At 33.7% G+C, this 15,187-nt stretch overlaps 2 protein-coding genes across 2 annotated transcripts; one reads left to right on the top strand and one right to left on the bottom strand.

Annotated features, from left to right (window-relative positions):
• Positions 1-576: 576 nt before the first annotated feature.
• LOC107414051 (uncharacterized) lies at positions 577-1,682 on the bottom strand. The gene is made up of 2 exons (XM_016022148.4): positions 1,313-1,682; positions 577-901 (listed from the first exon to the last, which is right to left on the bottom strand). Exons 1-2 carry the CDS (start codon positions 1,572-1,574, stop codon positions 711-713), a joined length of 453 nt encoding a protein of 150 aa, XP_015877634.1. The 5' UTR covers positions 1,575-1,682; the 3' UTR covers positions 577-710.
• A 7,151-nt stretch (positions 1,683-8,833) lies between these two features.
• Positions 8,834-12,630, top strand: LOC125421587 (beta-glucosidase 24). The gene is made up of 14 exons (XM_048470813.1): positions 8,834-8,936; positions 9,590-9,660; positions 9,755-9,824; positions 9,942-10,000; positions 10,177-10,252; positions 10,429-10,506; positions 10,600-10,687; positions 10,787-11,048; positions 11,223-11,338; positions 11,508-11,722; positions 11,865-11,896; positions 11,994-12,099; positions 12,215-12,323; positions 12,456-12,630. The coding sequence occupies exons 1-14, from the start codon at positions 8,834-8,836 to the stop codon at positions 12,628-12,630; spliced, it is 1,560 nt and encodes a 519-aa protein (XP_048326770.1).
• The last annotated feature ends 2,557 nt before the right edge of the window (positions 12,631-15,187 follow it).

Genomic DNA, 15,187 nt, shown 5'->3' with positions numbered 1-15,187 from the left:
TATAAATAATAAAATGTCATCAGACTGTCTAGATATGGTCTCAAATTCTAAAAATTAAATAATAAATGTTTCACAAACACATTTTTTTTTTTTTTAACAATGATTCAAATTCGAACACCCATTCTCATTATGCAAAGAAAAAATCATGAATAACTGATAAATATAATTTCCATTTTTGGGATGGTGAAATATATATATATATTTTTTAAAAAAAGTAAGGACAGGCCTACTGGGGATAGAAATATAGAAAATGATGTAAATTCTAAATTTTGGCTTCTTAAATGAAACATGGGTTCTATCACTTGCAGACTATTAAAAAGTAAAACTCCATTATGCGGTAAATTAGCAATTCATATAGCACTATCTATGTTATATTAAGAATTGTTTTTCTTTTCCTTTTTTTTAATGATAAACTGGGGAGGAGGATTTCATCATTGAAAGCCCAAAAATTTAGGATCTTAAGAATTTTCCTATAAAAATTTTGGTATCCTACTAAGCTTATAATAATAAATAAATAAATAAGTAACAATAAGTATTTTCCCATATGAAAGAAAAAAAAAAAAAAAGGTTCAGTAACATAATGAAAAGAAAAACGAATAATTAAAGCTAACATTTTTTTTTATAAAGTCTTTTGACTGCAAAAATAAAATGCAGTAATAAAATGAGGTAGGAAAATGGGAAGGCATAAAATAAATAAATAAATAAATTGATCAAAGGAGTGTGTTCTCCAACTTATTAGAAGCTTGGAGATGATCAGTTTGTTTAGGGGAGTCGACGTCTCCAAAATCGAGGATCGGTAAAACGTTTGTCTGAGTTCCATCACTATCATTCTCTATGTCCCCTTCTATGGTCAATCCTTCAATTCTTGCTGCTATCGAATCCCTCGTCATCATATCTACTTCTGCTCACACATATCATGAAACCAACGCAAAATTAATTTTTATTAAAAAAAAAAAAATGCATCATTTGTTAATTTCCCTAAGACAAAATGAACGGCAAAAAAACAAAAAAAAAACAAGTTTGTTACTATGATTGTATATCCTAAATAACAAGTGTGAATTTTGTTATATAAACAGCAATGTCTTAACTAGGAAAGATTCAAATTTATAATCATTGTTTCAATAGTTAATTATCTTAATATATATATATATATATACACGCTATACTTATCAAATAATATATATTTTAGAATCCAAGCTTACCTAATGCGTACTTCTTGAGGACAAAGATTGTGCAATATCTTAACTGAAAATAAGAAATTATACTTTGGATTAATTATTAATTAGCATATGATAATTTAAAATGCCTTTACCTGGAGAAGAAAAGAACCAAAGAATGAAGGCGCAGATAATAAGCACCAGAGGGATGATATGAACAGCATTTTCAGCGAACTTAAGGCGTGCCTTCTCCTTCTTAGCCATCTCAGCGATTTGATCATACATTGGCAGCTCACCGCTGCTCAATTCGAACGACGATGACATTCTCAGCCCCGCCGTCCCTTTAGACGACGGGGATGAAGACTGTGAGTAGTAGTCTTGATCATTAACACGGCTCCAACTTGCAGATCTATACATTTTTTTCTTTGGTGATGACAATTTCAGCGTGAGAGAGTGAGAGAGACGAAGAGGAAGAGAAAAGTTAGGGGATGGGAGAAACGTAATAATAGTTTGTTTTGTTGGTTGTATTGACTCTCCTTGTTTTCTGTTCCAATTTAGTTTTGATATGGATCTAGCCGATCTATGTATCTATGTGTCCCTTTGGATTTGCTTCAATTTGGACTTGGACTTGTCTTTACAATTACACCCATTATTTGAGGAATTTTTGTTTATTTATTTGGTTTAAAATTATCATTTTCAAATTATGTATTTGGAAGTTGTCCAAATAAAAATTATTTATTTGGAAATTGTTGTCAAAACAACCTATTGGCATGTTACACCACGCATTATGTATAAAAGTGCGGTTACACAATTTATCATCATCAGCAACCAATGCTCCAAGTTAGAACATTTCACATAACTTAATCTTCATAAAATTTTAAGTCACATTCATCTTTTTAACATATGCGTTTGAGGGAAAAAAAAATAGTTCGTAATATGTTTTAAATCGAATTTTTTAAATATATATATATATATATATAAATATATATATATATATATAAACATATATTTGTTGACTTTGTTCTCATTTTATGTTGTGTTTAGTTTTTCTATAAATTTTTCTTTAATTTATTCAAAGATCAAAACTGACTGTATAAGATGTTTGATTTTTATTATTAGTTCTTTTTATAATAATAATTATGCTTTTAAGATTAGAGGACATCAGTAAATAGTATTTTGGACCAAATATTTCTGTCAATTTCAACCACTTTGGTGTAAGAAATTAATTTCAAAATATTACATTTATTGTTTTCAAGGACAATCCAATGACAATGCCACTAAATATATATATATATATATATATATATGCATCTCTTAGTATTAATTTTATTCATTCGGACAGTTTTTGTTCATCGTCCCTCAAACAATACCTTTTTCCAATTTGGGTATAAAGATTTTATTAAGCCTCATGCTTACCTCATGAATGTTATTGAACACCCGAAATTAATTTTGAAGGTGGATCACTCACTTCGAGCACGCAATCCAACCAAGATCCTCCATAGGATCAATTCTACGGCTCACACGTGCTTCTAGAACAACAATATTACACAGGATCAAATAAATTAATATTTTATTCGGATAAATAATATCCAGTACCCGAGGCTAACACAAACGGTATCCAAAATTCACAGATAAGGCATCAACGGAAAGCTAAAGGGACGACGATCACATTACCGACCTCCGTTGGGCTCAACTCGATCGGAGGTGGTCGGAAAGTGGACGGAAGGTTTTGACCGAATTTCCCCTTCTTCTATCCCACAAACGACTTGGAATTTGGGCAAATGGAGGTTATTTTCGGAACGAGGGGGTTGAAATCTAAGGAAAAGGACCGGTCTCATAGTCAGAAACCACCGAAAAAGGGGTCAGCCGGAGGACCACCGGTCGCCGGTTTTGGACGGCTGATCCCGACGGGTCCGCTAGCCCAATGGCCTGAAAATTGGCCGCTAATGTCGCCTGACCATGGGCTCTCAAGCCCACCAGTGTCAGGACCCGTCTAGAATTCTTCCCCGAAACCCTAGACAAGCCCTGATCCCAAGGAAATACCACCGAACCTTCCAACGGAAAATCCGGCAGCACCTCCCCTAAGGGTAGGACTAACCAAAATTTCCTGCACTGAAAACACACTTCTATATTCATCCCCTTATTCCTCCCACAATACTACAAATTGATTCCACAAATTACAGCACTTCAAAATAAATAACAGCAACTCAGTGCATAAATAATAACTACATGTCCAATACAGTATACAGAGCATTATACAAATAAATGTGGAATTTATATGATGACAGATAAGGAAGCAATACAAGATAGAGAGGAAAAAGGGAAGAAATACTTCTTGGACTTTCGGCAACGAAATGAGACGTCGGGCTCGCCCCGGATGATCAACGTCTCCCAACCTGGACCTAGAGGAACGGAATTTAAAAACGTGAGATGCTTATCATCTCAGTGAGTGACCCTATCTACTGAGCACTTTTAATATTAATAATATAGCAAATAAAGAAATTTAATTAATACCAATAATTAAATAAATAAATAATAATAAACAATTGAAGTAATATTTTCTCTCAAAACCCTCACTATTCACTCTGTTGGAAATGTTCCCCTTTTAAAACATTTTCACAAAACCCGATATTCGTACATCCCGATAACTAAGGGATCAATTAATTTAATAAACAATAAATAAATAAATACCCCAAATGTAATTAAAATGTAAATAAATTATAATAAATAATTTTTGTACTCTTTGGGGTTTGAATTTCTATTCGAAAAATTTGTACTTGACGCACCACACCATATACCAGTGATGCCCTCCGATACCCAGTGTCCCGAGCACGGACTGGCGGGGAGATTAAAGAGAGAAACTTGCAAACGGCACTTCGGCATCCCGACAGTACCGCTGCTGAAACCGTCATCCCGGCCAAGAAGGGGGGCGGCTGATGCGCAATATATAAGACTTGCCTGCCCTCGGTCCAATGGCAACTCACGGGAGACATAATACTTGCGCGCTAACCACATATATATACCAGAACACCAATAATGTATGAGTGCGTCTAAAATAATTACTAAATTAATTATAACCGTACCGTTTTCCAAAATTACCGTGGGAAATATACCAATTTTTACATTTACCATCCCACATAATTTCCTTTAACAATCCGGTACGAAAACATCGATAACCAATAAAATTAATTTTTCTCGCAACACGCGGTTCAACAAATAATATACCACGGGCATAATTATAAAAATTAAACCACCAATTTCAACAAATAATTTCCTTAAAATATTCAAACCAATTATGCCCAAAAATAATATAAAATCCAGACACAATCAATTATTGAAAATACTTGCTCATGTGTAATAAATACCATTTAATCACAATAAAATAATAATCGGAAATTTATAATGACCCCAAATTTCTGTTTAGCACCAATGAGTAATTATATATATAAAATAATATTTTCCCGATTATATTTAAAATACACCACATGAGCATAAATTCCATATATCAAATGAACACCAAATAAATATAATAAATTGCCCAAAATAGTTTTCAAGGTGGGTCACTCACCTGGAGCACACAATTAAACCATAATCCACCATGGGATCAATTCCACGACTCACCCGTGCTCCTAGAATACAATTCACACACAGTCAAATAAATTAATATTTTATTCGGATAAATAATATCCGGTACCCGGGGGGTCTAACACAAACGTTAACCAAAATTGACGAGTAATATACCGAATCGAAGCTTGAGCGACAAGGATTACAAATCCAGTCTTATTTCCCGGAGATCGGACCGGTGGTGGCCGGAATCTCACTGGAAAGCTTTCGTGATTCAACTCTTCGATTCTCTCAATCCATCGCGAATTGGCGGAAAAGAACCCCGGATTTCGATTCAGGGGGTCGGAATCAGTGGAAAGGGATCGGCGGTGCAACTGGGTACTCGCCGGAACAGTGACTTCCGGCGAGCCGCCGCGGTCACCGGCAACCATCGCCAGCGGTGGCGCGTGCGGTGGCCGTTAGCTGAGATTTTTGGCGGTTTTGTAGATCGAGGGGAGAGGATTCCAACGGGACCGGCGGTGAGGCAAACGGAGGCCGGACGGCGGAGAAATCGGGGTTTGAAGATTTTCGGTGCCTAGCCGGAAAACGCTCCGATCCCGGCGTGTCGGAGGTCCGGTGGCCGTGAAATTTGGTGGGCTGGCTGGAAATGAGGAGGTGGTGAGGGGTGGCTAGCGCGTGTGGCCTGAAAATGGCAGGAAATGGGTCAAACGGCGGTGGCCGGCGGTGGAGGGGAAAAATTGTCGCCGAGCTTCACCGGCTCGATCTGGGCACGTCCGGTGGCCGGTGACCATGAAATTTCTGGGTTCGGCCAGGAATGAAGAGGCGCTCCGGTCTAGCTGGAGCGTGTAGCCCTCCAGTGGTCGGACGGTGGCCAACCGGTGGTAGCCGGTTGTTTCTCTCTCTCCTTCTCTCTCTTTCTCTCTCCTCTCGTCGTTTTTGCCAAATAAAAGCCACAATGGTGACACTCTTCATCCACATGGACCAATAAGGTGATGACACATGGCATTGCATTGTTCATCGATTCAAAAATATTAAAATATTATGGTATCCGGCAAACTTCACGCGTCCATAACTTTTTAACCGTACGTCCAAATTAGGCGTGCCGCTAGTCTGTGAACTCATATCGACGAGCACTTTACAACCATACCAAAGTCAAAGCAAAATTCTACAACCATAAAAAGTCAATTCTTGGCACCTTTTAGATAGTTTGAATCTCGACTTGTTTTGCCCATAACTTTCAAACCGTAGCTCCGTTTTCAACGTGCTACTAGTCTACGAACTCGTGTCAACGTGTACTTCGTAACGGTACCTCCATCAACCTAGAATTCCAATCGGGTCAAAAAGTCAACTTTTAACCCCTTCAGTCAACGGTCAAAGTCAACAGTCAACAGTCAACGATCAACCTCCGTCAACGTGCAAAAATTCCGACATGGTTCGGGACAGGGTGTTACAACCAACGCGTGTTGTCTTTCAGCCATTGAAATCCGGCCAAAATGACTGATCAAAGAGAGGGGGAGAGTGTCAAAAGAGAGCGAGAGAGAAGTCACTCTGTGTGTTTTGCTGGTGTTTGTCGGGCTCAGGGAAGAAGAAGGAGAAGGGAAAGAAAGGTAAAAAAAAAGAAAAGAAAAGTTTTCCCACGTGGGGAAAGGGAAGGAAAGGAAGGAAAAAGACAAAAAGAAAAAGAATAAATAAATAAATATTAAAATAATAAAATAATAATATATAAAATAAAGATAAAATAATATTATATAGTATTTTCTTATTGTTGACATGTGTCACTTCTAAAATATTACACATGGTGCATCCCACTTGGTGACACGTGGCACAATTATTCATACTTTTAAAAATAATATTATATTTGAAAATCTTTGTAAATCCATAACTTTTTAACGAAATGTCCAAATCAGGCGTGCTACTAGTTTATGAACTCGTGACAATGCGTACTTCATAGCAATACTTGGTCAATGTGAAATTCCACTGGGAGCAAAAAGTCAACATTTGACTCCTTCTTAATCAACAACGGTCAAACACGGTCAACCTCGATCAAATTTGAGAAATTTTCGGTATAGTTCGAGACGGAATGTTATAGATATTCTCGTCCTTTCACCACTCAACATCGCTCAGTGCACAACACTCCTGTACAATCCATTGCTCAGCACTTCAAAATGATCACCAACATGGACTTCTAGTGCACATGAAGATTAGGAACCGATCTCCACAATCCACCATGTGTGTCCATGATTTGGAGTCTCGACAAGGTTTGGAGAATAATGGTGAAGCAGTTGTAGTCCTAATGTTAAGGCAACCCTAGAGTCATGTCCGGGTTTGGGCATGGTGGGCAGCAATTGATGGCCATCACTTGAATTCCATCTACCATTTTCGTGCTCAATTAGGTTGGACCAAGCCCCAAGCTCTCGGTCATGGCTTCGAATAATTCTGCAACTTTTTTCACTTCTGTACTATACCTTCCCATCCCTGAACTCAATGTCATGTTGGATAATTGTGTGTGTATATATATATATACATATATATATATATAGTAGATGATGTTGAAGTTAATTGGTTGTGAGAGTAACTATCATTATATTTGAACTATCCTCTAACCTACATGTAATACCTCGTCTTGAAATACAACGAAATTTTCTCAAGTTGATCGAAGTAGACCGGATTTGATCACCCTTGACCAAGAGGGGTCAAATTTTGACTTTTGTTTTAGATGTAATTTTTTGCTAACCGAAGCATCGTTGTAAAGTACATGTCATTCCGAGTTTGTAGACTAGTAGCATGTCAAAATTGGAGCTACCTTTTGAAAGTTATGAGCAAAACAAGTTGCGGTCCAAACTGTCTGATTTGATTTCTTATTTTTGTAGAATTTTGTTTTGACTCTTGTATGGTTGTAAATTACTTGTCGATATGAGTCCATAGACTAGTGGCACATCTAATTTGGACATTTGGTTGAAAAGTTATGGATCTATAAATTTTTTCAAATATCGTATTATTTTATTATTATTTAAATGTGTGTCAAACGTGTACACAATATGTGCCACATGTCGATTCCCTAGACAATCTTGTGAGTGCACAGTGGCACCCACGGGGTGTTTTTTAATCGGCCAAAACTTGCATACGGGGGAGGGGGAAAAAGAGAGAAAGAAGAGGAGGGGGGGGGGGGGGAAGGGGGGAGAGAGAAAGAGAGAGAGAGAGAGAGAGAGACACAACCAGCCATCGCCGACTTATCCTTTTTTGGCCACCCAACCCATACATGCACCTGACCACCTTCACCACCCTTCCATTTCTTGGTATTATTATTACTTTCTTCTATTTTGCTAGATATGTAAAGAATTCTATCAAAATATAAATTACCAAGTTATATAAAAGTCTTATTGATTTGTATTTCGTTATAATTATCCTTTCATTTTAGTAAATTTTTTATACCCGACCTTATCATTGCATTTTCTATTAACATTAACCTAATTTTAATATGACTAAATTATTTTCTTTATTTCACTGAATTGATTATATAACATAGCATTTAAATAAGTTGCCAAATTATCTCTCAAATTATTTATTATGCATAATCTGTAAGTAAGAAACAAATTCCAATTGCCAGAATTAAGAAAAAAAATGGCTGTAAATATTAAATGCTAACCAATTGATTCATTGTATACAGTAATAACAATGGGTACGATGGTATATATAGTAAAGATGAAAATACGTTTTTCAAGTTGTAAACAATATTTAACAACTAATTATTAGCTGGACAGATAAACTCTAGAAAATTTGACAAAAGAAATAATCAATTAGTTTTCAAATTGTTGGATGATGACCATGTCATCTAATCAGTTTACTTAAAATTAAGTTTTATGTGTAAAATTGAGTTTTTTTTTTTTCTTAAATTATAAATTAAGCTCATACAGCTTGCTCAATTTCTTTGGAATTTCTCAAGATGGTTATTGGTGTGCCAATATAAAAAGGGAAGCTTTGCATTGAAAGGCTCATCTTCCACCTTTAGAAAGCATATCAACATATAATTCAAGATTAAGCTTTTAAATTTTTTAAAAGCTAAAGAAAAAGAATTACGGTACATCAAATTTTATTTATAAGGTGGGTTATAAATGGGGTCTTCACAACGGCCATCTTCATCAACAAGAATTTTACAGGGCCTGGTACTCTTTTTTACGGTTGCTTTGCTCAATGCCTCATCTGCAAAGAGTCAAGGTACAAATCTTGAACATTTGATCAATACATATTTGGAGCTCGATAACGCTTCTATTTTAGTTTTTCAATTTTTTTCTTGAAAGATTTTACTTCATAGTTGTATAAGATTTGTCATTTTATTTAAATGGTAACTAGCTAGTTATACATTTTCACATAATTAAACCTTTAAAAAAAATAGAATACGCAAAGCCATTTTAAAATTGTTTATGCTCCTTTTGATATATATATATATATATATATATATTGTAAATTATTATTATTATAATAGAAATTTCATATTGATGTATGCCTATTTTCTCTAATAAAATAGAAACAAAACGGATCAATACCAAATACATAAAATATTAATGCTAACAAACAAGTTGTACATATTTTGGTCAGATGCAACATGTACTTGTTTTAGATATCTTCCTTTAATATTATTTTAACATGCTTGTTGTTAACAAGTTAGGTTACAATTTCAACAAAATATTACCATTTATGTTTTTTTTTTTTAAAAAAAGAAAAAAGAAAAAAGAGTCCACTTTAGACTATTAGTAAAACGTTCTTAGAGAATAATGCGACGTTTTTTATTAAGAGTTTAGTAGCACAGATTGATATTGTTGCAAAAATGCTCCAAATAAGTATTTTTCATTATTTTCTTTGAATTTTAGGCAATGTTGACGTAAAGAAATTGGATTTCCCAAAAAATTTTGCATTTGGAGTTGCTACTGCAGCAGCTCAGGTAAATCTATATTTCTAATACTCTATGAACCCCGAAATATATTCTAGTGCTCAATCAGCATATATATATAATTAATATTTAATTAAATATGCAGATAGAAGGATCAACCACAAAAGATGGAAGAGGATTAAGTATTTGGGATGACTTTATTGTAAAATTTCCAGGTTTATATATTGCAATACTAATATGTCTTTATCTTCCTTTAGTCATTCAGGACAGTTTCTCTTTGTATGTATTAACTGGTTTCTTTTTGTGTCACTTGTTGTTTTCTTTAAATCCAGAAAAAATTAAAGACAAGAGTAATTTATCAATAGCACTTGATTCATATAAGAGATACAAGGTGAGTATAGCCATAACATATATAGATTTAGACACATATACACACACGCAACTTCATTTACACGATGCCTTTTTGCCACACACACACAAAAAAAAAAAAAAAAAAAAATGAAGCCAAAAAAAAAAAAAATTTAACTTATACATGCCTATTATAACAAAAATGTTTGTTTTTTGTAGGAAGATGTGCAACATTTGAAAGAGCTTGGAGTGAAATATTATAGGTTTTCAATCTCTTGGACAAGGATCCTTCCCCGTAAATTCCCCAATACCTTATTTCCCTTTAGAAAGCAAACAAGAATAGAATCCTTTTTCTTAGAGCTTTGAAACAATATAGTCCGTCTTTTAATTTGTGCTTAAGATGTTTTGGTTTATAAATTGGAGAAAAAAACATTATAATTCTTTCTAATCCTTTCTATTTTTAACATTTAGAGGGATCGTTGTGTGGTGGAATAAATCAAGAGGGTATTGATCATTACAACAACCTTATCGATGAATTACTAAAAAATGGTAATTAAATATATATGTTAATATTCTTAACATTAGCTTGGTATTTTATTTTCTTTTTGTCTGGTTAAGATTATTATAATTTTTTTGTTACAGGCATCACACCTTTTGTTACATTATTTCACTTTGACTTTCCGCAAGCCTTGCAAGACAAGTATGGAGGCTTTCTTAGTCCCCTAGTTGTGTAAGAATCTTGCTAGACACTCTTTTGTTCAAAATGCAACATTAGTCAATGTGATTCTATTTGTCCAATAATCTTTTTTTTTTATAATCTTTTTTTCAGGAATGATTTTAAGGATTATTGTAAAATTTGTTTCAAAGCATTTGGAGATAGGGTTAAAAATTGGATTACAATCAATGAGCCATATATTATGGCTTTTACTGGTTATGATTTGGGAACCTCACCACCAGGCAGGTGTTCACCACCAGCAGGGCCAGCTGGTCCATGTGTTCCTGGTAATTCATCCACTGAACCATATATTGTGAGCCACAATGTTCTTCTTGCACATGCCGAAGTTGTTAAGCTCTACAGAAAAAAGTTTCAGGTAATCTCAAATTTTGAATTAGTTTAATTACTATCCTGCAACTATTATCCATTTTGTATATAAGATCAAATGTCTCTTTAATTACTTTCTTTATTGGGAGTTATTAACTTTTTAGTTTCAATTTCGTAATCTCTGTTAAGTTTTACGTGAAGGAATTATGAACTTTTATTTTAGGAAAAACAAGGAGGACAAATAGGAATCTCTCTTGTGGGACAATTTGTTGAGCCTTATTCAGATTCACCTAATGATGTTGCGGCTGCAGAAAGAGTTCTAGATTTCAACTTGGGATGGTTAGTGTTTGTGGGTGTGGGTGTGTTTGCGTCTATATATATATATATATATATATGAGCTTAGTGTGATATTGTATATTTCAAGTTATTTGTTTTACTAAGAATTGTAATATGTTGTTTACATGACGCCAAATCAAGTGAAAGTTTAAAATGCAAAATTTTTCATTAGGTACGTGGAACCACTGGTATATGGTGGTTATCCAAAAAGTATGCGAGAGTTGGTTAAAGAAAGATTACCTACTTTTACGACCAAGCAAAAGAAGATGGTCAAAGGATCTTTTGACTTTATTGGTATTAATTATTATACTTCAAGATATGCTAAGGACCTCAAAAATCAGAGTGCACCACCTCGTTATTCAACAGACTACCTTGCAAATGTTACTGGTAATTTCATCACATCCATTTTTTATGTTTATTTTGTAATTGCACCAAAAAAAAAATAAAAATAAAAATTCATATCTGATTTTCCAAGACCAATGCAACAAAATATATTAATTTCTTTTTGCTTATGTTGTGGTTGTCGTAGCTGAGAGAAATGGAGTTCTTATCGGTCCAAAGGTAAGATACTTTTTATTCCTGTTCATTAGTTAGTTCTTCATATATTTGTGTTATGCTCATCAATAAAATTAATTATTTTGGTTTCCTTATCTTGTAGGCTGAAGGAAGCGATTTCATTTATTATTATCCAAAAGGACTACAGAAACTTTTAGAGTTCATGCAACAAAAATATCAACACCCTACTATATACATTACTGAAAATGGTTAGATTTCCCTTTTTTTAAGTTTTTTTTTTTTTTTTCCCCTACTGTCCTCCATACGACCACCTTATACTTTAACACTAGTTAATTATATCTCATTCAATTAATTTTCTTATAGGGATCACTGAGGCAAATATTGAAAACCGTAGAATCGATGAAGCCTTGAAGGATGAACATCGAATTAGTAGTATAAAATGGCATTTGTACTATCTTCTTCAAGCAATGAAGTAAGTCAATTTAGTATCTAACCTGCAAAAGTTCATATTTCCCTTGTAGAGTTCAATTTTCAATTCCATCGAACATTTTTTTTCACACCATAAAAAAATAAGATGTTGAAAACATTTTATGCTTGTTTACAGGAGTGGTGTAAATGTAAAAGGCTATTTTTATTGGGCTCTATTCGATGATTTTGAATGGGGGGAAGGCTATGAACCAAGATTTGGTCTTTATTATATCGATTACCAACATAATTTAACTCGTATACCTAAAAATTCTGCAAAGTGGCTTAAGGGCTTCCTCGAGGCTTCCACCTAAAGTTTCTGTTCACTCTCCGATTTCCCATATATGAAGAATTACATATATGCATTCGGGAAAAGAGAAAGAACAAAAAATTCCGATTAAAGATGTAGAAAGTTATTGTTAAGTATTCAATTTGTTTCCTTTATTATCTTTTCCTACAATAAAAGAAGCGATGTTTTCTAGCTCGGGTTTTTACTATTTTTTTAACATTTTCATTTACCTTTCTTTTAATTTTTTTTTTTTTTATCTCTTATAATAATTCTTCATTTCCATTTTGTTGTTATCAACCCATAACTTTTCAGATATAAATGTGAGTGGCTTATAAACTGAGCTAACTCACTTAACACATCTTCATTTATCTTTGCCATTAAATTAAAAATGATTTTACATTTCAAACAAAATTAATGACATTAATTAAGTTAAACAACTTTTACTTGACAGAAGCCTATGATGGTCTGTCTTTTCTTTACTTTTTTTTTTTTTTTTTTTTTTTTTTCAGTGGTCAAGTCCACTCATAAGAAAGAGAGGTTGTTGACTATCTATGTCACATGGGTCCCAAGATCGTCTTAAAATGACCAGGATCTAATATCATTTGAACGAGACACGGATCTAATATCACCCAAATGGGACCGAGACCCGAGATCATTCATCCAAGACCCAAATCAAAATTCTTGATTACATAATTAACATATAGATATATATAATGATCTAGTGAGTTATTAACTCAGTTTAATCATTGATTACCTATGATTAGTATTGACAAATCATATATGATATATTAATTTAAAGTATTTTTTTATTTTTGTTTTTTAATATGAAAAATTTAGTAAGAGAAAGTAAACTCTTTAATAAAAGCTAATTAATTTCTTATATAATATTTAAATAATATTAGAATTTCCTTTAGAAAAAAATATGAAACTTTCATTTTCATTTTTACCCTCATTTAGTTTTGTATCATATCAATATCTAGCATTATAAAGTTAGCTAACTAACCTATTAAATCAAAATTATATATATATATGGTAGTTTCAGAGATATTAAAAAATATATATTTTGGCAACTCTAGCATCGTTGATAATGTATAGCCTATTGGCATGCACACTTTCTGTGAGATTCCACATCGGTTGGAGAAGGAAACGAAGCATGCCTTATAAGAGTGTTGTCAGGACTCGTCTAAAATTCCTCACCGGAATCCTAGACAAGCCCTAATCCCAGGAAAACACCACTAAACCTTCCAACGGAAAATCCGGCAGCATCTACCCTAAGGGTAGGACTTACCATAAAATTCTCTGCACACAAAACACACTCCAATAAAGACCATCTTATTCCTCCCACCTTACTATAATTTGTTTCCACAAATTTACAGCACTCCAAAATAATAACAGGGAATCAGTAAGCAATTAAACAAATATTTGTCCAATCTGTATATAGAACGTTATACAAATAAATATGACTTTAATACAATGACAGATAAAAAAACAATACAAAATGGAGAGGAAAAAGGGAGGAAATGCTTCTTGGACTTTCGGCAATGAACTGAAACGTCGAGCTTGCCCCAGACGATCAACATCTCCCAACCTGGGCCTAGGGGAACGGAATTTAAAAATATGAAATACTAATCATCTCAGTGAGTAACCCAATCTACTATACAATTATAATAGTAATAATAATTATAGTACACTTGATTAATTAAGAATAAATAAATAAATAAATAATAATTAATCAAAAATAATATTTTCTCTCAAAACCCTCACCATTTACTCCATTGAAAAAGTTCCCCTTTTAAAATATTTTCGCAAAATCCAATATTTGTATGCCCCAAAAACCAAGGAAAACAATTAGTCAATAGTTTTCTAATAAAAGACGATAATTCAAGTATCCAAATTTATAATGAAATAAATTGAAATAAAAATAACTTATAACAATTATTAAATAATTAATGCATGTCATAACAATTAATACCGAAATATTAATAAAACTCATGTTAAAACAATTCATGAAATAATTAAATAATTAAAATAAATCAATTTATTGAATAATTAAGCAAAGGAAAAATTAAATCAAATTAAAACCTCCATTTGAAATCAATAATAAAAACAACATTAAATATATTCTTAATTTAAATACAATTTCAAAATATTAGATTTGAAATCCATGTTCTGAAAACCATTTGATGCACCCACTATATACCAGTGGCGCCAAAAGTACCCAGCGTCCCGAGCACCGCCAAACAGGAGGTTAAAGAGAGAAACCGGCATACGGTAGCATGGCGTCCCATCTCACCGCTGCTAACAGGCGTCCCATCTCACCGCTGCTAACAGGCGTCCCGGCCATGGAGGGGCGGCCTACCCTTATTCGATGGCAACCACAGGACAACCCCATAATCACCTATGCACTACTCACACCTACCTGCGCACTCACCACATCCACCTGCGCGCTAATCATATCCATCACTTTAAAATCTATCAATTTCAAATCTATCAATGAAATCAACAATAATTTAAAATAAATATTCCTTCAAATCCTCAAACTTCACAATATACTTAAATCACATGATAAACATAATAATTAT

This window comes from Ziziphus jujuba, chromosome 8 (assembly GCF_031755915.1).
Source record: "Ziziphus jujuba cultivar Dongzao chromosome 8, ASM3175591v1".
Taxonomy (NCBI): Eukaryota; Viridiplantae; Streptophyta; class Magnoliopsida; order Rosales; family Rhamnaceae; genus Ziziphus; species Ziziphus jujuba.
Note: the sequence above shows the minus strand (reverse complement) of the source record. Positions and strands in the feature narration are given on the sequence as shown.

What these genes read in the sequence shown, in the direction of transcription:
- LOC107414051 (XM_016022148.4), bottom strand. Translation starts at nt 1,574, where the DNA reads ATGTATAGATCTGCAAGTTGGAGCCGTGTTAATGATCAAGACTACTAC. An exon ending in TTGGTTCTTTTCTTCTCCAG is followed by an intron (nt 902 to 1,312) that starts GTAAAGGCATTT and finishes ATGTGTGAGCAG; the next exon opens with AAGTAGATATGATGACGAGG.
- LOC125421587 (XM_048470813.1), top strand. Translation starts at nt 8,834, where the DNA reads ATGGGGTCTTCACAACGGCCATCTTCATCAACAAGAATTTTACAGGGC. An exon ending in TCTACAGAAAAAAGTTTCAG is followed by an intron (nt 11,049 to 11,222) that starts GTAATCTCAAAT and finishes CTTTTATTTTAG; the next exon opens with GAAAAACAAGGAGGACAAAT. An exon ending in TATCTTCTTCAAGCAATGAA is followed by an intron (nt 12,324 to 12,455) that starts GTAAGTCAATTT and finishes GCTTGTTTACAG; the next exon opens with GAGTGGTGTAAATGTAAAAG.